The 24,956-nt window shown below is 34.1% G+C and overlaps 2 protein-coding genes across 9 annotated transcripts in view; one reads left to right on the forward strand and one right to left on the reverse strand.

The window, feature by feature from the left end:
- Positions 1 to 15,474, reverse strand: part of LOC136026472 (calcium-dependent secretion activator-like) — a 122,519-nt gene extending 107,045 nt beyond the window's left edge. For 4 of the 7 annotated variants that reach the window (XR_010617298.1, XR_010617296.1, XR_010617297.1 and 1 more), the window contains exons 1-4: positions 15,236 to 15,466; positions 12,249 to 12,350; positions 10,564 to 10,627; positions 8,726 to 8,849 (exon numbers count right to left, since the gene is read on the reverse strand). Coding sequence is in view for 2 of the 7 variants with exons in the window: in XM_065703082.1 (XP_065559154.1) it covers positions 8,726 to 8,849; positions 10,564 to 10,627; positions 12,249 to 12,350; positions 15,236 to 15,306 (361 nt within the window). In the remaining 5 variants the exon portion in view is untranslated. Of the gene's footprint in view, positions 1 to 8,725; positions 8,850 to 10,563; positions 10,628 to 12,248; positions 12,351 to 15,235 lie in introns of all 7 variants that reach the window. The other 3 variants (XR_010617294.1, XM_065703082.1, XM_065703083.1) reach the window with 2 other exon arrangements.
- LOC136026470 (protein MON2 homolog) overlaps positions 1 to 24,956 on the forward strand; it is a 483,967-nt gene that overhangs the window by 224,504 nt on the left and 234,507 nt on the right. The gene's annotated exons all lie outside the window — the stretch shown is intronic.

Genomic DNA, 24,956 nt, shown 5'->3' on the forward strand with positions numbered 1-24,956 from the left:
TTTGGCAGGCGTATGAGAGACCAGACCAGATTAAATTAGAAATAGTCGTATACCCGATTCGATTATCTGGGGGGGGAGTGGAGGGACGGTTAATCGGGAAAATTTTGAAAAAACAAGGTATTTTTAACTTATGAACAGATGATCGGATCTTAATGAAATTTGATATTTAGAAGGATATCGTGTCTCAAAGCTGTTATTTTAAGTCTTAACCGGATCTGGTGACATTGAGGAGAGTTTGAGGAAAAACCTTAAATATCGGAAAACACTTAGAGTGGAGGGATTGGGATGAAACTTGGTGGAAAAATAAGCACAAGTCCTAGATACGTGATTGACATAACGGGAACAGATCCGCTCTCTTTGGGGGAGTTGGGGAGGAGGGTTAACTCTGAAAAATTAGAAAAAATTAGGTATTTTTAACTTACGAAGGAGTGATCGGATCCTAATGAAATTTCATATTTAGAAGAACCTCGTAACTCAGATCTCTTATTTTAAATCCTGACCAGATGCAGTATCATTTGGGGGAGTTGGGGCGGGGGAACCGGAAATCTTGGAAAATGCTTAGAGTGGAGAGATCAGGACGAAACTTGGTAGGAAGAATAAGCACTATTTCATGATACTTGGCTGGAATAACCGGACCGGATCCGCTCTCTTTGGGGGAGCTGGGGGGGGGGTGTAATTCGAAAAAAATAGGAAAATTGAGGTAACTTACGAATGGGCGATCAGATCTTAATGAAATTGGGTATTTAGAGCTCTTGTCCTTCAGAGCTCTTATTCTAAATACGACAAGATCCGGTGACATTGGGGAGAGTTGGAGGGGCAAACCGGAAGTCTTGGAAAACGTGAAAATTGAGGTATCTCTATCTAACGAATGGGTGATCAGATCTTAATGAAACTTGATATATAGAAAGATTTTATGTCTCAGATGCTCCATTTTCAATTCGAATCGGATCCGGGGACATAGGGGGTTGGAGTGGGAAACATAAATATTGGAAACCGGAAATCTTGGAAAACGCTTAGAGTGGAGAGATGGCGATGAACCTTGATGGGATGAACAAGCACAAGTTATTGATACGTGATTAATATAATTGGAACGGATACGCTCTCTTTGGGCAAGTTGGGGGGGGGGATTAACTCAGAAAAATTGAGGTATTTTTAACTTAAGAACGGGTGACCGGATCTTAATGAAATTTGATATTTAAAAGAAACTCATGTCGCAGAGCTCTTATTTTAAATCCCCACCAGATCCGATGACATTTTGGGGAGTTGGAGGGGAAACTGGAAATCTTAGAATACGGTTAGAGTGGAGAGATCGGGACGAAACTTGGTGGGTATAATAAACAAATATCGTAGGTACGTGATTGACGTTATCAGAGTGGATCCGCTCTCTTTGGGGGAGTTAGGGGGGTCTAGTGCTTTGGCGAGTTTGGTGCTTCTGGACGTGCTAGGACGATGAAAATTGGTAGGCGTGTCAGGAAAAAAAATGAGTATGGGTGGGAGCCTAGTTACCCTCAAATTTTTTGGTCACTTAAAAAAGGCATTAGAACTTTTCATTTCCGTTCGAATGAGCCCTCTCACGAAATTCTTGGACCACTGGTTCGATACGATCATCCGTGGAAAAAAAAACAACACATATTCATGATATTTCTTCTGGCAAAAAATACAAAATTCCACATTTGTGCAGATCAAAGCTTGAAATCTCTATAGTAGGGCTATCCGAAATACTTAATCTGATGGCGTGATTCACATTAAGTTTCTATGACTTTGAGGGTCTGTTTTCCCCTTTTTCCCAAACTAAGGCATATTTTCTCAGGCTTGTAATTTTTGATGGGTATCCAATGGGTAAATCCGATTCTTTTGATGTATCTATTGGTGTCAAATTCTGGTTTCTAGAGTTTCAGTTACTATTGAACCGGGTCGCTCCTTACTTACAGTTGGTTACCACGAACTGTTTGAGAAGAGCATCGCTAAGTGCTGAAAACCATGTTGTGACAAAGAATAGGCCAAGAGCTCCCAGGGAGTTCTTGCTGTCCGGTTCTAAGCCGGCTTAAGCGCATTGGTGTAGAATTGAGAAGATGTGTTGGTCCCCGTCCTGCAATAGTATCCGTGACCATTGCTTTTCCTGAGGCCAAAATAATTCCAATGATTTAAAGAACATGAAAATTGGAACTTGGAATGTTTTAACGTTAAAAAATAACTATCGTATCGACATTTTGACAGATGAATATAGACGATTCAAACTGGGCTTATTAGGAGTTTCAAAAACTCATATCCTTGGGATAGGAAGCATGACATTAGGTGATATAGAATTTGTTTACACTGGCAGGGAAGATAGGGTACGAAGACAGGGAGTAGGGCTCATGATGAATAAGGAAGCTGATAAGTCTTGTTAAGGCTGGGGAGGTAATAGTAATGTGAATACTAATCACTCATTTTATGACTAAAAAGTTCATGGTATCAGTGTTAGTAGTATATGCCCCTGTAGAGCCGACTGACGAACATAGTAATTCAGATGAATTTTACTTACACTTACAGAAGCAAATAGACAGGGTCCAAGGTAGGAATATGGTGTTTTTATTAGATTTTAACGCCCGGGTCGGTAGAAATAGGAATGGATGGTACTCTAGCCTAGGTAAATTTGGTGTAGGAAAAGAAAACAGTAATGGCTACAGACTGTTATAATTTTGCTGGTATAACAATCTAGTTATAACCAATATGGTGTTTGGTTATAAAATCGCCATTCAGTTAGCATGGTACTCACGTGATGGTAAGACAGCAAACATTATTGATTATGTTATTGTAAACCGAAGACTGGTAAGATGAATACAAGATACCAGGGCATACAAGAGTGCTGTTATTGGTGTTAAAAGTAAAGATCACCATCTGGTAGTGTCCAGGGTTTATTTAAAGTTAGGTTTCGGAAGAGTAACTACCTCCCGGGAGGTTATGATGTTAGTAGATTCTAGGATGAGAATTTGAGAGAAAGTTTTCAGGAACAGTTTAACTGGAGAGTTTAAAATTTGACAATGTGGAAGATGGATAGAATTTTTTAGGAAAACAATTTGTGAAGTTGCAGATGGTGTCTTAGGGAAGAAAGTTATTACTGCAAATAGGAATATTAGAGAAAAGCTTTTATGTTTAGTAGTGAGAAGGGGCTTGTACAAGAATTATCTGAGTGATAGATCACATGAAAACAAAAGTAATGTAAAGAAAGTGGAAAGAGCATTAAAATATGAACTAAGGAGTTGTGAAGTGGAGGCCATAAATAAAATAGCCGAGGATCTGGAAGATGCAGCCATACGGCATATTAGTAAAATATTGAACTGGCGTGTTAATAAACTGAGACAGAGTAATCAATCTGGACCTGTCCCAGTTAAAGATAATAACGGGGCCTAAATTAGTGATAAGGGAAGAGTTAAAGAGAGATAGGCAGAACATTTTGAGAACGTGGTAAACCGAGACAAAGTTGCAGAAAAAGATATAGAAGAAAATAAAAAGTTGATGATACCTTAGATGTGAAAGAAGATTTGTTTTGTGAGGGAGAATTAGCGACAGTACTAAAAGGATAAAAAAAATGATGAAGCTCCAGGTGCTGATAGTGTGATAAATGACTTTCTTAAATATGACGGGTCTGAGATTAGAAATACGCTACTGAAGATTATGGATATTATTTAAAAAAAAGGGGAAGTACCTAGCGATCTTAGGAAAACTTAATTAAACCACTATATAAAAAAGGTGATAAGAGTAAGTGTGGGAATTGTAGAAGCATTAGTCTGGTCGCTATAGGTAGCAAATTACTTAGTAATAAGACACTTTTTAGACTTAGAGATGCTGTAGACAAAGTTTTAATAGAAAAACAGTACACTTTAGGCAAGGTAGAGGATGTGTCGACCAAATTTTTTCTCTTTGGGTAATAATTGAGAAGTACCTGAGTTATCAAACACCTTAGCAAAGTCCTTTAGCAAAGGTTTTTGTAGCTTTAGTAAAGGTTTTACCCTTGTATGGTATCCCCCCTTCCACTGATCATTTTGATGGATTTGTCTTAGGAAGCACAGGAAACGCAATGGAAGACCATGGAATCAAATGGGATGCGGAGGGGATTTTTTGGACCTAGATCAGCTAGGACCTAGCTGATGATTTAAGCATCCTAGATCAAAATTTGAGCAAAATGATTGAACTTTTGGATGAAATTTGCGAGTTCAGGGTTCTATAATAGGTTTGAAATAAATGTTAAGAAGACTAATAATGAGAGAAAGGCTGAGATGGTAAGGGCACGTTTTGCGGATGAAGGATGGCAGGTTGCCAAAGATTGTCGTTTCGGCCAAACGTCTAGGGCTAAGCGGTAAGCAGGTCGTCCGTGGTCGGGGTGGGACGATATCATAAACAAAGATTTCAAGGAAATGGGAGCTTCCTGGGAGGGTGTACAGAGGGAGGTTTTGAATAAATTGGCATGGATTAGGAGTGTGCGTAGCTCTGTTGGCCTCGGGCGGATTGGTGTTGCGGTGAGTTGTTAGTACTAGTAGTAGTTGCATAGAATAATATAAATATTTTAATAATAAATCCTAAATGATTGAGAACATCAGTTCCGGCCCGGAAGTATTACGGTTTCTGCCAATTTTTTATGTGGAGATGTCTCGGTCAGCATTATTCGGGGACTATTTTCCATGTGTTTTGATTTCTGGGAAATAGCTTCCACGGAATGGGGCATCTCTGGAGTGATCGAGAAACAGATTAAAGATGAAAGTCCTATTCAAATGAAAGAATTATAATGAAAATTTTTTCGGCTGAATCGTCCAGGAGCAATTTTACAGGGAGGGGGATTCTCAGCGAGGATGGAAATGCCTGGATGGAGTTTGACGGGGGGAAGGTTTACTTTTCGTTGGTAAAATTTCACCAAAGGAGATTTCCGTGAGGGGGAGGGCTGCGCCCTTCATATATGAAGGGTGTCCTGCTCCTTACCTTGCACTTTACGCTGAAGTTTGACAGTTTGTCCCAATTTTTTAAGAGAGTTTACTGAAACACAGGGACTTTTTAATTAGAATAGGAAGCTTTTTTAAAAGTGTTAACAGCTTTAGCGTTAAGAGTAAGGTAGAGGAGGGGAAAACCCTTCATATAAGGAATAAATATTCCAAAATTAATTTGAAAATTTTTGTTTTTATTTTTTATGTTTACGGTGAGCCAAATTCGAGCCTTCAATAGTTGAAAAACGTCCAGAAATTAAACGAAAAAAGAAGTTTTTTAATTGAAAGTAAAGAGCAATATTAAAACTTAAAACGAACAGAAATTATCCCGTTTATGAAAAGGTTCTGTCCCCTGCTCAACGCCTCACCCTTTACACTAAAGTTTGTATTGTTTAATAGAGTATGGTTCTGACAAAGAGTCAAACTTCAGTGCAAAGAGCGAGGTGCTGAGGAGGGAACAATACCTTTCATACACGGAATAATTTCTGTCCGTTTTAAGTTTTAGTGGCGTTCCTTACTTTCAGTTGAAAAACTTGTTTCTTTCATTTAATTCTAAAAAGAAAAGCGCATTGCCTATTGCTTACACATAGCATTTGTTACTGGGAAGTAAATATACACTTTAGGGGAGGCAAATTTTTTCTGGAGGAATTTTCAGAGGTGGATACCCCTCTTAAATACTTCATTCTTTATGCTAAAGTATGACTTTGCATCCCAATCCTTTACGAACATAGCTTTTTGAACATTCTAAATAACGTTAGCGTGAAGAGCAAGTTATTGTAGAGGGGGTGTTCTCCCCCTATCGTAATATATTCTATTCGTTTAATTTTTTTTCTGATCCTTAATTTCAGTTGAAAACCTGCCTTTTTTGTTTAATCACGAAAAGGTACAAATGATTCTCAGGAGAAAACATTGAAATGTCGCTGATTTTGAATGGCCAAAAATAGCCAGTAGTTTCTTTTTCTTTATTCTGAGGCTTATCCCGTGTAATTTCAAATCTAGATTTTTCTGGTAAGCATTTATATCATCGAAGCTTGTTTTTATATTATTCAGTGTCTGGAAAAAAAATTGTGCAAAATACACTTTAAGTACAATTTCTGTTATTGAACTTGAGTTAATTAATTTGAGCAAAATAATAAAAAAATGATCGAAGATATCGAGATCATTATAACAAATATAGAAAGTGAAAACATCGATACATCGTTTAATCAAATTAATCGCCTAACACATCAAATTTAAAGTGAAACATCTCATCGTAAAACTTATCTAATAACGGACCTGAAGCAAAACAATTGTTCGCTTTGGATGCACGATCTAATTGCCTATAGGCAGCTTTGCCTCTGCATTGCCTTTGTCAACGTAGCGTTAATCAGCCATGCAAGGGAAGAATGTGACGTAAATTATCCAAATAAGGTAAAAAATTTGTCTGGGCTTCTGACCATAACTGTCCTTTAAAAACGGCTACTTGGTCTTGAAAAACAGCTTTCGTAACCATTTTTTTTCTGTAGTCAGAAAAAATTTCGCTGCCAATCTTTTTCGTCCTTGTTTTAAAAATTTTCTTATCCTGAAGAAGATGTGTTCAATTTCAAATAGAAATTAAACTGATCTGGGCTATTTTAAACAATCTTAAGTAGCATAGATCGTGCAAAATGCACCCACTACAATGACATTGTGTTTTCATATGTTTTTTACAGTAGCACGCAATTTAACTGCCCCAAACACTATTTTACCTAGCTTGGAAAAACCAACCCTCAATTAGCTGCCTCAGACCTCCACTTCTAACAAAAAGCTCAATTAACAGAGTATTATCAATTAAAACTAGAATTCCAGAAACTAAAGAAGGACAAGATGAAACCAATCATGGTAATTTGCAATTCAGATTTGAACGCCTGAGAACCCTTGATGGCCAATATATTCTTTGTCCTGTGGTTTCGCAGTGGATTTGATCTTAGTTGGGTAATAATGGACCCAAAGTTCAGACTCAGCTGTGGCAAAACACTACAGGGAAGATGCAAGGACCTTAGCAGTCAAGAATAGCCGTTAATTCAGTACATACGAATATATTCTTTGTCAGACGTATAAGGAAAATATACTTGAAGCAATCAATGACACTGCTGCAGATAAAACGCATCATTGATGGCCGCCTTGCATCATAAGAAACATCTATAAACATAATATTTTAGGCATAACAGAAAGCACAAAAGAGAAGCCTCCATATTTGGGGCATTTAAATCTAAATCTGATAGATACTGAAAGACAGATGTTTATCAATATCAGTAAGCAACTGTTCAGCATACTAACCCCGAAAATCTCCCAGAGCCTGATTTCAATTAGGGTAATTAGACAAAAAAAAAAGAAGTGGTGAATGACGTATAACAAGGTAGGGTTGAAACGGTAAGAGAGCTTTGGCTTTATATTCTATCGTTCCTCGTTTAGACTCAGTAGCTAATGCCAAAGAATAAAAAAAAGGGAAAAACCTTCAAATGTTCCAATTACAAAGGAACCACCCTCTTGTCTGTTCCTCGCAAACTATTGAATTTGACCCCTCTCGACAAAAATATGCAATTATTCCATTAATACCATTGTAACCAGTAAGCAAATCTCTTGCAAAACAAGTCCATAGCAGAGCAGGTTTTTACCCTTCGCCATACCATTGGAAAAGCCCAAGAGCTTCGTAAGTGTTTTTTTATCAAAACTTAACATTTTCAATTTCAATGAAGTCAGAAGATGATGCTACTGAAGACCGTTACAATATTGCTTCAGTTGTCATTGGCACCTTATTTTCGATAGCGACAATAGAGCTGGAGCCCCTCTCCAATTATATGCATATATTGCTTTTCTTGACATGGCCTAGTGAATAGTCGTCAAGTTCACCCTCACCAGAATCAAAGCCCTGCTGTTGCTTCTAAACTTTCCAGCACCATGGATAGAAGTAAACACCACCTCCACTCTGGGACTCAATTTGGCGTCGGTGCTCCAAATGACTGCAACTTTGCAGTAGATGTCATCCTTATATGTTTCGCTGTAGCTGAGCTTGGTATTACCCTCTTCCATCTGCCAGAAAAAGCATTGAACGGTGACTGAAAATTGTTCAGAGAAAACACCAGAATTATGGCCACTGAACTGTCAAATTCTACATCAAATTCAACTGTTTATTTTGGCAAAACCGCAAAGCTTTCAAATGTTTTACACATTTGCAGCATATGATAACTAATACAGGATTAGTCGAAGAAGAATTTCAATCAAGTATAGCCAAACCTACACAAGTTATGGCATGATCATGACGTTCAGTCTGATCAAAGCTGAGCATCATCAGTAAAAAAAAAAAAAAAAAAAAAAAAAAAAAATCGTAACCCAAGCCTTTTTTATAATGCAAGGACAAGGCCTGTTGTTAATTCTACCTGTAGTCCCTTAGACATGAAAAATACACTATTATTGGGATGAGTAGAGCAAATAAAGTTGTATGATTTTCTTTCCAATTATATCTCAGTTATGAATCAGAGTCTTTACTCTCGAAATCTTGCTCAACAAACCCTTAGGAAGTTTAGTTATCGGTACTAACGTCGAAGAAATTGGCAAAATTGGCCAAAGATTACCCATACTAGTTACATAGAGCTGCATTTCTTCGTTCGCTTCGAAATCAACAGGAACATGGAGTCACATAGTCAAGTCCTCAACAGACAAGACGTTTTTTCCCCCGTGTCTGTATTTGGAATATCAAAAATATCAGAAAGATTTGTATATCATAAGAATAAAAGGAATTGAACTACCTTCAAGTTTAGCTTCTGCTGTTAGACGGTTATAATTAGCGAGAGCTGCGTTTTCAAGGCACTTTCGTATAAGTCCGCGGACTTCATCGGCAGGAACTGGTGTCATACAATCTTTCATCAAAACCTAAAAGATTATATATGTAAATGTATTTTACTCGTAGATTTATTTACCATCCTTTAAAACAGGGGGGAGGGGAGAAATCAATATTTTTTACTAATATTTATCAATATTTTCAGGACATAATTCCAATATCACAGGGGATATTCCTTCCCATTTACCGCCTATTCTCCTTTGGGCAGGTATTTTTCAATGATACAAATGTTGAAAATATGTCATCTTGCTTTGAAGAAAAAAGACATGTGAATTAAAATAGATGGAAATCTGGAAAATATTCCATGCATTTTGCCATACGTCACTTTTTTCTCCAAATTGATTTAAAAGCAAAGGAGCAATGTCGACAAAAGCAAGAAAAAGAAAAATGCATAATTTGGGTTATATATTTGCACATTAGGAAGGAGGGAGGGAGGTTTAAGTAAAATTAACCACTTTTAGGAATTATACAAGTACGTATTTTAGGATTTTAAAGTTGTTCCCATTTTTTTTTGACATATTTTAGGATTTTAAAGTTGTTCCCATTTTTTTTTCTTACGAGTTCCACTAAACGTACAATAATACCCTTCGACGTAATTAAAATCGTTCGTAGCTTGTTTTTACTGCAAATAATTTAGAGCTTACTTCACGTAAACGACTATAATAGTTTTTCAGATGTAAATTTCTTTGATTTCATCTTAATATTTTCTTTATACACAGAGGTTTTCACATTGTTATGTAATTTTCATGCATGTAATAGCCGTTTAATCAAAATTTTTCTTTTTTTTTCAAAAATATTCAGATGTTCTTTAGTCACTGTTTTGATTACATGTTTAACCCGTGGTTTCTACATTTATTCTTATAAATAAATAGAAAGCAATTATTGTCTAAATAGGACTTACAAAGTCATTTCTTTTGCTTATCAAGTCACTTTTCAGGCACCACAAAGGCATCTAGCATAGTGGAATAGCCGTAAATAATAAATCTTTTTCAAAACCATAAGCATGCTGATTTGCTTTAATTTTAAAAAATGACAATGAAAATTTTGAAGCCAAAATTAGAAAACGTTTTGTTACATAAAATGACGAAAAATGCCACTTTGCTGTGGTGCGATGTTTTTTTGCTATTTGAAAACAGTACGGCAATTTCCAGTCTAATGAGGCCTTTACTGATTTTCTAGAATGGCTGGTACGATTAACCCTGCCCAACTTTCCATTGCCAACCTTCTCGGAAAAAACTACAAAGTTAGGTATTTTTTTTAAAGACAGTCTTCAAGAAAACTCTCCAAAAGAGTTCTCTGATAAACTGAATTTGATTGCGATATTCATCAAAATGCCTCCCCTTTTGTGGTGCTGTTGCAATTTTTGAAAAACTTGGCTCACCAGAAAGAATTTTGTTGGTTATAAGTATGTGCAATTTCAATGACTGTTGCAGCACAAAATGTCGCTCCTGTTTTTATGTTCATATCTTTTTACTGATGACGTTGGTTATAAATCTTTAACATTGACTTAAGAAAGTTTCAAATGGAAATAACCAAGGCGATTTTAGTGCCACCCGTCTTTTAGTTTGGAGGAGCTCTCGCAAATCCTTTTCGTCATCAGTTATTTCCACATTCTAAAACAAAATGTCGGATGGACGCCGTATAAAGACAGAAAATTTCATTTTTCGTTAAATAGAGAAGTTGATCCTTAATAAGGTTCCGTGTCTAGTCAACAAGTAAGAATTTTTCAACACGGAATAGCCTTACCTGTTCCAGTAATGATAAAGTAGCTTTTAAGGCTCCCTCAGGACGTCCGAAAGGAAAGCATAGTCTGAAATATACAAAACAATTTACAATCTTTAAACTACACACTCATACCTACATAGTATTAAGCACATATTTTAGTTACATAATTTTAACATCAAGAATTTATTAATAATGGATTCTATAGGTCACCTAGTATATTCTATAGGTATATTCTATAGTATATTCTAGGATATTCTATAGTATATATCTAGTATATAGTATATTCTATATATATATATATATATATATATTCTCTAGTATATTTTATAGGACACTAGTTTCCTTTGCAAGGCAAAAAACTATAAAAATTATTTCGCTATGCAGAAATAAAGTGGCAAAGAATGCAGAACTATTGCTTCTTTATTTCTTTTACAATTGGTAGAAGGAGAAGATTTTACCACCTTCATTAAAAATTCAACTTACATTAGGTCAATATTAAGGAGAAAAGTTTACTACTCAAGACTTGGAATGAGCCCTGTTGTTGAACTCTCTCAGCCAATGAACCGGGAAATATTTGTAACCCGGAAGTAATTATGTTTTATCTTCATTATAAATAACTTTGTTTTAATTGTAACTCTTGTTTATCTACTGATGACGGCCACTTTATATGTGATCGAAATATCCAGAACTTTTTGTATATCTTTCACTGTCTACTAAAAGGACTATCCCTGTTTGAACTATTATTTGTTAGTCAAGAAAATAATCATAATGTACCTCTACACACATGAGGACGAGGTGAAAAATCTCCCCAAATTCTGGTCTCGAAGATACCCCTCCCTCCCAATAAAATTAACGCAAATTGATTTAAACTAACAAAAATTTGTTTTGATTTTCTTCTTTCAGGAAAAAAGAATCCCACGACCCCCCCCCTCAAGGGTGGACCTGTGCACAACAAACACTATTATATCAGTAAAAAACAAGACCAAATAATAGTTAATATTCTTTAAGTTAGATTAACTTAACCCTTCATAGCCTAATCTAATCAGGTTTTCTTAAAAAAATAAAAATAAAAAAATAAAGCATAATTTTTTTTTATCGCATCTCTGATGGAAAGTTTTACTTTACAGAATGCGATTATTTTTATCATCTTATCAATTGATCATGGGTGGTGCAGCTGTGGTGCAGCCATTCAACATAGTAACGTTCTGGCAGCTTTCATGTGTATTTCTAATTTAGTTAATCCTCTGTGATTAAAGCATTCCTTGCTTGTATTAGCTATATTAGTCAAGAGACTATTACAAACTGATAAAGCTTGAAACATCGTCTATTGCCAGTCTAGAATTAAACCTATTAATACAAAAAATGAAAAAAATTAACACTGCTATCAAGTGACACTCAATTTAGTGTTGTATCTTAAGTATCCCCCTCCAAAGGTATATTATGCTTTCAAGAAGTAAAATAAAGCTCCCACCCCAGAACGTTAATTAGAGTACCAATCTTCTGGATATGCCAGTAGGATGAACAGGTAGATTCCTGGAGATGGTTATTACCAAAAACAGGGCTTAATGAGAAAAATATGATTCACTCGTTACGGTAGTAAGTCACCTATTCAAAAATCATTATTAGAGAAGAAAAATCAAGCGAAACTGTAGTTTCTGAAAACTAGAAATAAACTAAAACAAATGGAATCAATTTTGAAATTTTACCTGAAATTTGTAATTTGATTTTCCAGGATGATCCTCAGTCTGTCCTTGACCTCCTGAAATTTCTCCTTTTCCTCATAAACTACTGTACCAACTCCATCCGGCCTAAAAAATAGAACCAATTTATCTATATATTAAAATCTATAAGAAAAAATGACAAAAGTTAATATCACAGTCTATTCAATACTTATGATAAGTTCAGCCTTAAAATTGGATTTTAATTCGGCCATAAGTTTGTCCTGAAATTAAAATTAGATTTTAATTTCAAGCTAAAGGAAATGTTCTGCAGTGAAAAAATTTAAATATCTTATTACTGATTCCTCGGAACTTCGTATTGTATTATATTTATAAGACATAGAATGGCTTTTCAAGCTAAGGGCTTCTCGGCTGTAATTTATAGTAGCTAATTGGGTAACACCAAAACAGAGTATTACTAAATGAAAAGGAGAACCAGTCAGCTATTTTTTTCTTCTTTTGAAAAGAAATGAAAATAAGTTGGCCGAAAAAATGGCACTAGGTAAGATTTCTGATCCAATGAGCCCTCTCCCAGCTTTCTATATCCATCTATTCTATGTGTCAGGACGGGAAAAATTAAAACCCTAAATTATCTACTTTAGTAGAAAAAAAACAACGTTTGCGTGGCACTTGCTTTCTATGTTTTGGTTTTGGACCTTCATATCGCAATATCAGCCTAAGATAAAAGTCAAAATGTATCCTTATTTAAATTACATATTTTTTATAAGCAAAAATCTCGCAAAGTTTTATAGTCTTTATTTATTAGTCTTTATGTATAGTCTTTATCTTTATTTTCTAATCTTTATTTACAGTGTTTATCTTTATTAGTCTAAATCACACTTTATTTTTCACGGATCTTTTCTTTAAAATCAATTAAAGAACAAAATATTTTATTTTCGACTTTGATTCCAGATAATTTTTTTTAATTTTATTAAAATTTGACACCTGTTGAATAAGTGTTAGTAAACAAAGGTAAAAAAAAATGTCGGTGTATATTTAAATTTAACACTGTAACCTTAAGTCAAAGAACTTCCCTTAATATTGCAGGAATATACAAGCAATGTTAAAATAAGCCGAGATGAAAGTTATATTTCACGTCTGAAAAGAAAATATTTTAATGAAAAAAAGAATTTTTCATTTATCTTTCTATTAAAGCTAAGAAATTAGAAACTAATAATATTCTTACAAAATCCAAGAAATTAGAAATCTTTGACTAGTATTTTTACCCGATTCGTTTGAATAATATTCCAAGCACAGTTTACAAACATAAATAAACTTGAAAAGATTAATAAGAAACTGAAAAAGTAATTGTAATAAAAAAAAGTTCAGGCTTCTATGAGTTCTCCCCCTCAATTAGCAGTGTAAACATGAACTATTTAACGACAAATTGCTTTTTAAATCTTTTTATAAACAATCTTACTTGAGCTAAAAGGATAAAAAAAAAACCTAAGAGGTAGGAAACCATTCAAAAACCATGCTCAAAGGAACAAATAAAATAGAATTTTCAAAATCGGTAGAAAACTTTATATAAAGTCATTTTTCGCCTTTTCTTTGGTTCCTTTTGTCGTATAGCCTCTTTTTATGACTTTATGCTATTTTCTTATTCGTGTTAACTGTCTAATCTTCTTTTTTTTCTTTTTATTATTGACAAATCCTTCCGAGAGTGAAATCAAAATGTTCGGCATTTATTAGTATATATATTTAAGGCCATACAAAGGGGAGTTAGGAAGCTTAACCCCTCCCCTCCCCCGAAATTTTTGTCCAACTGGTAAAAACGTAACAAAAATACATAAGAAAACATGATGAGCTTTATCTGTAACTCCCTTCTCGAATAAAAATACCCCCCCCCCCTAAAAAAATACTGTATGCGGCCTTGTATAAATTACTCCGATATTTATTCACAATCTTAATCAAAAATTTTATCATTTATTATAGACTTTATTTTCAATTTAGTTAGGGACATCGCAATGGAGACTCACTGGGTCAAAAACTGCTTTTTAGTTCTATTAGTACCGAAAAAGCTATAAACACTTTCCATGAAATGGATGCTGTTATCAATCAATAAGTGATCCATCCTAGAAAACTGAAAAAAAATAAAAACGATTCCTTCGAAAAGGTTAAAAATAATCTCTAAGACAAGTCTTTTAGCTTACTTATGTTTCAATTAAGACAGAACAAATGCGGGGGAAATTAATGGGAAAGGAATTAAAGTTATTGGGAAAACGTCTTTTCTTATATAACTGACATATCTATGAACTGGATCAATACATGTTTCCATAACAAAGGATAGCTTTTAAAAAAAGGGGATCATACTAAAAGAAAGATCGACGGAGGATCTTACTCTAAACAAGTGGAAAATTAAAAGTGTTGGTAGAAATTATATTAGCAATCATAAGTGAATAAAGAAAAATTTAGAATTGTTTACAAGAATTTAATTGACAAATGTAAGGAAGCTAATGCAAAATACTGGAGTAGTCATAATTTACAACTTGTGAAGGCAGCAATCTTCCAATTTACGCTATGTCAAGAAAACATGCTGCAGGTACATAGAAAAGAACAGAAAAGAAGGAAACTGCTATCGGATTATATTGAAGTCATAAAAAACTTAGAAAAAGTATTATAATTATTTGTGAGAGCATAATTAAGAACTAATGGAAAGTCAGAGAGCAACAAGATCAATCTTAAATTTAAATTTTTAACGAACAACCTTCCAAATGAAAATAGCGACGAAGACCACACTGCCTTTCCATAACAAACAAATACAAAGTAGAGACAATAGGGAAAATCTTTTCAAGACAGTGGAAATTAGTTCTGTGGATATTTCGGCCCTATGTCCAAGGGCCGTTTTCAGCACAATACAAGAATAAGAGAGAAACTATATATATATATATATATATATATATATATATATATATATATATATATATATATATATATATATATATATATATATATATATACATAAATGAACTTACATCAAATTGTGGGAATTGAAACTAAATAATTCAAAACACTTTTTAAAACTTTTTAAAAATAGCCCTAGCATCCTTACTTCAACGAAGTTCAACCAGGACTGGCGAAAAGAATGAAATGAGAATATAAACTCATTCAAACTAAAGAGAACAAAATGATTAGATGCAATTTCTTAGAGCCAATCTTGCTTGTTTAGCAGCCTGTCTCAAAGTACTTTTCGTAGTTGGTTCAGTACTATTATGAATCAGTTTAGTAAAATATTTTGTTAGAGCATTTTCAATTAAGTTTGAGTATAAAGAATTTAGTGAGTATTCTCTCAAGTCCCTGTTCAAAGAAATATTATTATTTATTTTGAGATTAATTTCGATTGATTCTCGAACCACCTGTTTTATCCCCAAATCATTACTGATGAGTGAAGAGTTTTCAAAAAGTATCATGTGGGACGGATTATTAAATATATTTCAACCTAAAGCAGAATCAAAGGAGTTGTTGGAACTATTTGAAATTAAGGCCTTGTCTATGTCATTTTTATGCTGTTGTAACCGTTTGTCTAGATTCTGATGGTCCTGCCGACATAGCAATTTCCACAATCACAGGGTATTTGACAGACCCCTCTTTGGCGAGTAACTGCCAAAGAAGAATTTATGATTTTAAAATTATTAGTAAAAACTACGTTCAGATTATTTTTTGTGCAAATATTTTTTAATTTTGTTGTGATCTTTGGGATATACGGAAGATAGACAATATTTGAGGGCTTATCAGTAACCTCACATTGTGAAGTATCTTCTTCGATTATACAATAATGTCTTTTTATTCTACAGTTAATTATTTTATAGACAAAAGGAATGGGGTATCCATTACCGAAAAGAACATCTCTGATAAAGTTTATTTCTGCATTTATATAAGAATCGGAGCAAATATTCAGGGCACAATCAATGAGGGAAGTTACAACTGCTTTTTTAACTTGTGGGGGGTGATTTGAATTAAAGTGAAGATATCTATTGTTTTGTGTTGGCTTTCGATAGATAGTAAAATGCAGTTTATCAGCATTACGAATAATTAACACATCTAAAAACGGTAGTTTATTTTCATTTTCAACTTCTAGGGTGAACTGCAAATTTCGATCATAAGTGTTAAGATGATCTAAGAAGCCCCGAAGTTCAGCTTCCCTATAATTCCAAAGTGAAATTACGTCATCCATATAACGACCCCTATAGACGTGTTTAAAAAAATAAGAATTCAATGCCCAATTCTCAAGATTCTCTTGAGTCTATTGGGGTCGTTATATGGATGAAACTTTATCAGGATTTCTTAGTTAACAATAATTGCTGATATGCTACCCTAGGACTTGAAAATAAAGAGAAAACAATGATTATGCCAATCCGTACTTTAGATATTTCCGAGATCACAGGCATTGGAACATTCATGTAACACCGCAATCAAAGCAATAATATAACGACTAGGGAAGTAAAGAAAGAAGTGATTTTGGTGCTTATAACGTCATGGAAAATTATACACGATTTTGAATGAATTCGAACAGCAAAGGCAAAAGGCACAGAAAATGTCTGAGGTAATGATGCAAGAAAATGAAGCACAATGATATCTGTTGCTAGAATACATGCAACAATCAGCATCGCAACGAATGAAATCCCAAATGAAAATAATGGGCAAAGAAATCTCCAGCTAGAAGATAAGCAATAGCAAAAATAACAACGAGTCCCAGGAGGAAACAATTCTATAATATGGATATTTTTTTACTGCATTAATAAGATCTTTGCACAAGTCAAAATGACCTAACCTTTATTGTTATGCTTTTTTTTTCGTTTCTGTATAGAAAACCAATCCTATATTAATTATATGAAGGTCTTTTATTGTGTCACAGGCAAGGGCACATCCAGATTTTTTTTCGAGAGACGGGGCAGGTTCAATAAAAATTTAAAAGACATATCAAGAAAATATATATCCAATAAATAAATTCTAGTAAATTTCGATAGTTTCATTTGATAGAGTACGTTTTTTTTAATTCACTTTAGTGTATTTACTTTTTAGTTACGCAATTTGTCATTATGACGTTATACTTCATGGAAGAGGGTCGATTGATTTGTCACTGATTAAAAGAAGGGCAAGTTTTTAGACAGTATACATAGAAATTGGTGATTTTTGTAATCTCTGTACTATGCATCGGAATGTCTAAAATTATGATTAAAATAATCCCTACTAAGAGCTTCAATAGATGTATACAATAGAAGTACTACAGCTCTTCAATAGAATATTACGGACGAATAAGAAACCTATCACCTTGTGACCACGCAGAGGATCGGACCTGGTGTTTGAACCAAAGACAGTCAGGTTCACCTCTCTTCGTCACAAGGAAGTAATACATGAAATACGATTATTAATAAAAAAAATTATTTTGTACTCGGTTGAGCAGGATTCTTGGTAAACAAATAATGTTCATTTTTGTTTTATACCATTTATTTTCATAGGTTCTCTTTCATATTTTTTACTGAACAGTAACATTTTAAGATTTTAAGAGTAATATTTTAGAACAAAATAAAATCTGATTTTAAGAACAAGATTTTAAAAACAAAATAAAAATCTTACTAAGCAAATAAAATAAAAGCCTAGTTATGTTTATTTTGTATATTTTCCGGATATAAGGCACTAGATTTATGATCTATCTAGTTAGAACAAACATACAAATAAAATGTTTTTGATTTGCTCTATTTCTATGCTAAAATGTGAGAAATTTTTATGCAGGACAACATAGAATAAACTTAATGTGGGAAAATTTTAACTATTAAAGAGCCAAGAATCACATGCTTAATTTTGGGTGCTAATTGGCGGCAACAATAACATACTGGATTTAAAAAAAAATTTTGAACAATTTCGTTCAAGAATTCGAAAAAAAACTTCTCTAGATTTTGGAAAAAAAAACAATCTTTTTCTTTTATCTCCAGTAGAAAAGATATAAACTATCCAAAATAGAAACAAATTCTCTAAACAAAACTTGCAAAAGCTCTAACAAAGAAAAATATTTTTTTAGAGAGACTAATTTTCAAGTGGGCCCCCATTAAATCTCAGAATACCCCCCCTCAAACTCTAGGCTTAAGCCTATAGAATTTCCAGGAAAATATTTCCATGGACTGGGGGATTTCCTGTATAATTTGAAAACCGATCAAACCGATCAAAAATTAAAGTTTTTTTCAGATGAGAATATGCTAAGAAGGATTCTTCAGGCGAAGTTGTCCGCAAAAAATTTTGCAGAATGAATGTTCAGCAAGAATGGAATTGTCCAGGGAAATTTTTCAGGTGGCGGTATTTTACGTTGGAGGAACTTTCAAGGGAAGAATTTTCCTGCGGGGAACAAATTTTTCATGGAAGAGGAGAAGAATTTCCCGGCGTTATTTGAAGAACAATAAAAATAAAAACAGTTTTTCAACTGAAAGTAAGGTGCAATATTAAAAGTTAAAACAAACAGAAATCATTCCTTATATATCCCTCAGTATCTCACGCTTTTTCAGCAGTTTATATTTTTTGTCCTATTTCTTTAACAATGACTTTTGAAACAAAAAGGCTGTTTAATTAGACTAAGAAACCTTTTTTTTTTTATAAATACTGAAAAACCTCATTGGAAAGAGCGTGATTTTGAAGAGGGGCAATCCTCCTCCATATATGGAATAATTTCTGTTCCTTTCAAGTTTTGATGTTGCATGTACTTTCAGTTGACTTTTTTAAAATCGAGTATTTAATCTAGGATCTCCCCGAGTCCGGCAGTAGAATCACTCAAATGTGACATCACAATGTATATGAAGATGCGTTTTGTTTTTTTTCAAAAATTATATTCTTGAAAAATTCACATATATAGTGATGAAGTAAAAAGAAAAAGAAAAAAGACAATGCATCAAATAAGCTACCGAAGGAAATAAGTGGTTCTCCTTGTTGTTTAAGGTGATGGGCATTAACTGTATTGAAGGGAGTTTCCCCTCTGAGTATGTGGATACTTGTTGTATTTTCTATCAATAAAGCAAAGTATAAGAGCATACTATTGAACAATATGGGTCGTTCAGTCTGAAATAAATTTACAGGGATCCGCTGATATAAATTCTTCCATCCCGTGTTTTCTAGCTCGATCAGTATCTGAAAAAAAAATTTAAGAACATGATAAAGACAGATAAAGAGTAGCACTTTGATAACACAGATTATTCTCTTAAGCTATAATCCTCTGTAATTGTACTTCTGTTACTCCCTTCATTTAAATTATATAGATACGCCCTTCGTTGGTCATACCCAAAGATGTGGTGTCTTAATTAACATTTTTTCAAGATTAAGTTAGCAAATTATTGCCGATATTTGTTTAAAAAAAACAATGCAAAGAAGGAAAATATGATAAACGTGCTCTGGCTGAATTCCACTTCACTTTCTCTGACCCTTCTGGCCTTTATGCTTCAGATATTTTCCCAATTCTTAGGAATGGTCATTTAGTAGAATACAAATAAATTATTTTTGATTTTGTAGAGTTCTTCTTTACATTCCTTCCTGGATATTAAGCACTTTCTTCTAAGTAATTTTTGCGTTTACGGTGCAATTTCAAAATCAGAGATATGACGAGCAAACTCTCAGCTATGGCTTATACGCGTTTATAACGTCATCATCGTTTGTGATGATTGTGCATTATTTCTCTAGCGTTTGTCTTTTCTTACTGTTACTCCTTATTTAGTGGCGTAGTATAAAAATGCTGCAACTACGCCAATGTCCGTATTTGTACTTTATTTAGGCGTGTGGATTATGAATAAATAATTAATTAATTTACCAGAGAAAACTGTCGATTCAACGGGATCTTATGTGGCAAAAAAAAAAAAAAAAAAAAAAAAAAAAAAAAAAAAAAAAAAAAATACTGTTCCAGCTTATATTTTTCATTTATTTTTCTTTTTTACACCTCATTATTATAGAAACATGTTATGTTCAAAAAATCTTGCATTCATAATACTTCAATTGATAAAAAGTCACCCGGGAGTCATAACTACTAACAGAGAAGTTAGTAAATCGCGTTTTATCTTTAAGGGTTATTTTTGAACCAGGCGGGGTAAAACGCTTCCTCTTAAGATCAGCCTGAACAAGCCTCCTCCCTCAGAACAATTTAGAAAAACTGGTCTAAAAAATCTCTTTTCTTGTATTTTGACAAATGAAATATCTCCTGAACCCTCCTCTCATAGCGGTGGTGAAGCCACGCTTGAAAGCCATTCTATTAGTCACACCAACATACTGTACACAATCTGTAAAAAAAAATTTATTTGAAATGGAGATTGGGAAAGATAGGTCAGTTTTCACACTTTAGACCGTTTTGTTGCTCCAACAGCCAAAAGTGGCACCTAAAAACGGAGGAAAATTTGAGGTACTCTCTCCATGAAGTTGGATGTTTACCGTGTAATGTGTCTCGTTTATATAAAAAACTGACGCATTTATTTTTTAGCCAAAAATAAATATCACTCTAAAATAGTAAGGATTCAAACTATGAATGTCCTGAAACAGGGCAATATATCTTTTTGTGAGTGCTCCACGTACCGTTAAATACTTAAACACATTGCCTAGTTAGATTGTGGTACAACCGAGCCTGTGTTAGTTTTAATGATTTTGTGTTGGGTTTGTGTTACTTCACTGTCATTTACTATAATTCTGAAATCTCGGGTAAACCATAGTTATATTAAAAGCACTGTTTCTAACCTTTTCCACGCATCCGTATTTACCAAAATAAACAGGATGGGGCTATTGTCCTACCTCAACTCCTACAGTGTTGGAAAATAATAACATTTTTTGGGGGGGGATTTATTCAGACTTGAGTAAAGTCGAGCCCGTCTTAAAATTTTAATTGTTTCGCATTAAGTTTGCACTATTTAACTGTTATCTCATTAAACAGTTCGTAGTAACAAACTGTAAGTAATGAGTGACTCGGCCCAATAGTAACCGAAGCTTTGAAAAACAGAATTTTAATATCAATAGACACATCAAAAGAATTAAATAATTTTGGTGACTAAAAATATATAAGATTCATCAAAATTAGTGCTACCCATCACAAGTTACGAGCCTGAGAAAATTTGCCTGATTTTTGAAATAGGGGGGAAACACCCCTCAAAATTAAAGGCATCTTAATGAAAATCAAACTATCAGATTTAGCATACCAGACAACCATACTGTAGAAGTTTCCCGTATCTGCAAAAATGTGGATTTTTGCTATTTTTACCAGAAGACAGATCATGGGTGCGTGTTTGTTGTTTTTTTTTACCCAAGGTTGATTGTATTGAAATAATTGTCCTTGAAGATGAGGAGAGGATTCATTATAACATAAATTAGAAGTTCAAGTGCCATTTTGAATTGACCAAAAAGATTGGAGGGCAACTGGGCCACCTCTCATGCCCATTTTCTCCCAAAATTACCTGTAGTAAACAGGTCTTTTTTTGGGGGGGGGGCTTGGGCTGGATTCCTATAGGATCCTTGGGGATCCTTTTCAAATATAATGGGGATCCTACATTTCCCTTGGGGAGGAAAATTTGTGGGGAGAGGGGGGTAAATATTCCAGGGGGAATGTTACACTGGGGTATTTAACAGAATTACTATACGAAATTCCATTTAGCTGTCTTACATTCTCTTTGCTAAATTTTCATGTGGAGATCTTCCGGAAGAATTATCCAGGGGCTTTTCCCGCGCGCTTTAATTCCCAAGAAATAATTTTCACAGAACGGGGCATTTCTGGAGTGATTGAGGAACTGATCAAAAAATAAAGTTCAAATGAAAGAATGCTAAAAAATCTTCCAGGCTGAATCGTCCGCAAGCAATTTCACAGGGAAGGTGGAATTCTCCGCAAAGATAGAACTGTCTGGAGGAAATTTGACACGGGGAGGGGGGGTGCAATTTGCATTGTATTAAATTTACACAGAAGAGTTTTCCATGAGAGCAAGGGATATATTTCATCCAGGGTTAGCCAGATTCACTGGCACTATTTTAAAAACAAATGGAAATGATTGCATATATGAAGGATTGCCCTCTCCTCAATACTTTACTCTTTACGCTAAAGTTTGACTGCTTGTCCTAATTCTTTAAGAGCGTCCATTGAAACACAGGGGCCGTTTAATTAGAATATTAAGTTGTTGTTTTTTTAAGTGCTAATAGCTTTAGTGTAAAGAGCAAGGTATTGAGCAGGGGGAAACCCTTCATATACAGATCACATATTCATATCACAGCAAGATAAGATCCTTAATTAAATAATAATTGTTCCATAAAAGGAACTAACAAACAGTATGACAAAATTGTATCCGCATGCCTGCTAAGAACCGGGGGAAGGATAATTTCCTAAAAAAAGTATCGGGAAAATTTAATTGCTGAATGTATCTTTTCAAGTATTAAGCATTCTCCTCTCCCCCCCCCCATCCCATAAAACTATAGTACAGCGTAGGGTATTAATTTCGTGGTAGATCATATTCCTAGTCAATATAGTGGTGGTGGGCAGTATGACTTGGCATAAGCGTCTTGTCCCCAACTCTACACCCTGAAAATGGTGTCCTTCAGTGCATCTCAAAGGGGTGGAATGGTGACTACCCTAGCAAACTAAATAACCCCAGTTCAAAGAATGAAGGAGCGACCTGGCTCAATAATAAACCAATTGATTCATCAAAAAATCAGATTTAATGGGTTGACTTCAAATATTTAAGTTTCACCAAGTTTATTCTTACCCATCATTAATTATTAATCTGAGAATATTTGCCTTATTTTCACAAAATGGGGAAACACCCCCTCAAAGTCATAGAATTTTAATGAAAATCACAGCATCACAGAATCAGCGTATTGGAGAATCCTACTGTAGAGATTTCAAGCTCCTATCTGCAAAAAAACATAAAGTAGAAACGATAGGGAAAATCTTTTCAAGACAGTGAAAATCAGATATGTGTATATTTTTGCCCTATGTCCAAGGGCCATCTTCAGCACAATACGAGAAGGAAAAAAAATTATATATATATATATATATATAAATAAACTTACATCAAAATGTGAGAATTAAAACTAATAATGTTTTTAAAAAAACTTTTTAAAAACAGCCCTAGTATCCTTACTTCAACGAAGTTCAACCAGGACTAACCAATAGAATGAAGTGAGATGATAAATTAACTCAAACAAAACAGAACAAAATGATTAAATGGAAGTTCTCAGAGCCAACCTAGCGTTTTTGGCAGACTTTCTCAAAGGTCTTTTCGTAACTGGGTCAATACTATAATAAATCGGTTTAGTAAAACATTTTGTTAGATCATTTTTAATTAAGTTTGAGTTTAAAGAATTTAGTTAGTACTCCCCCAAGTCCCTGTTCAAAGAAATATTATTATTTATTTTGAGACTAATTTCGATTGATTCCCGAACTACCTATTTTATCCCCAAATCATTACTGATGAGTGAAGATTTTTCAAAAAGTATCTTGTGGGAGGGATTATTAAATATATGCTAACCTAAAGCAGAATCAAAAGAGTTGTTGGAACTATTTGAAATTAATGCCTTGTCTATGTCTTTTTTATGCTGATGTAGCAATTTTTCTAGATTCTGATGAGTCCTGCCATAGTCATTTCCACAATCACAAGATATTTGTTAGACCCCTCTTTGGCGAGTAACTGGGGTTTTATCTTTACCGGAATTTAAGATACCAGAAAAACTACATAAAGATTATTTTTCTTGCAAATATTTTTTTATTTGTTGTGATTTTTGGGATATACGGAAGATAGATAATATTTGAGGGCTTATCAGTAGCCTCACATTGTGAAATATCTTCTTTCGATTTTACGGGAACGTCTTTTTAGTATATGGTTAATTATCTTATTGACAAAAACAAATGGGGCATCCATTACCAAAAAGAATATCTTTGATAAAGTTTATTTCTGCATTTATATACGAATCGGACCAACTGTTCAGGGCACAACCAATGCGAGAAGTTACAACTGCTCTTTTGACTTGCAGGGGGTGATTTGAATTAAAATGAAGATATCTATTGTTTTGCTTTGCCTTTCGATAGATAGTAAATCCAGTGTACCAGTATTACGAATAATTAACACATCTAAAAACGGTAGTTTATTTTCAATTTCAACTTGATGTTATTTTCAATTTCAAGATGCCCCGAAGTTCAGCTTCCCAGCTGAAAAATACTCAGGAGGTAGTTTCCCTCCGATCACTTTTGACTCCTAAAAAGAGCACTAGAAAATTCCAAAGTGAAATTACGTCATCCATTTAGCGACCCCAATAGACGTGTTTAAAAAAATAAGAATTTAATGCCCAATTTTCGAGATTCTCGACATAAATATTTGCCAGTAGCCCGGATAAAGGTGCCCCCATGGACAACCCATTTTTTGCTGATAAAAAGAATCGCGAATCTGAAAATACACAGAAAACTTATTACAAACTTTAACTAGTGTCATTAAAACTACACAACCAGTTCCTTTTTCTGAAACCTGAATTAAGTGGTAATTGTCTTCTATTTTGTTTTTTAATGTTTTTAATGTGCTGAAGAAGGTCCTTGGACATAGGGCCAAAATATCCACAGATTTGATTTCCATTGTCTTGAAGATTTTCCCTATTGTTTCTACTTTGTGTTTGTTTGATATAGAAAGGCAGTGTGGTCTTTGTCGCTATTTTCGTCTATCCTAAATGCAAAAATGTAGAATTGTGTATCTTTTGCCAGAAGGAAGATCA

Source organism: Artemia franciscana, chromosome 4 (genome assembly GCF_032884065.1).
Source record: "Artemia franciscana chromosome 4, ASM3288406v1, whole genome shotgun sequence".
Taxonomy (NCBI): Eukaryota; Metazoa; Arthropoda; class Branchiopoda; order Anostraca; family Artemiidae; genus Artemia; species Artemia franciscana.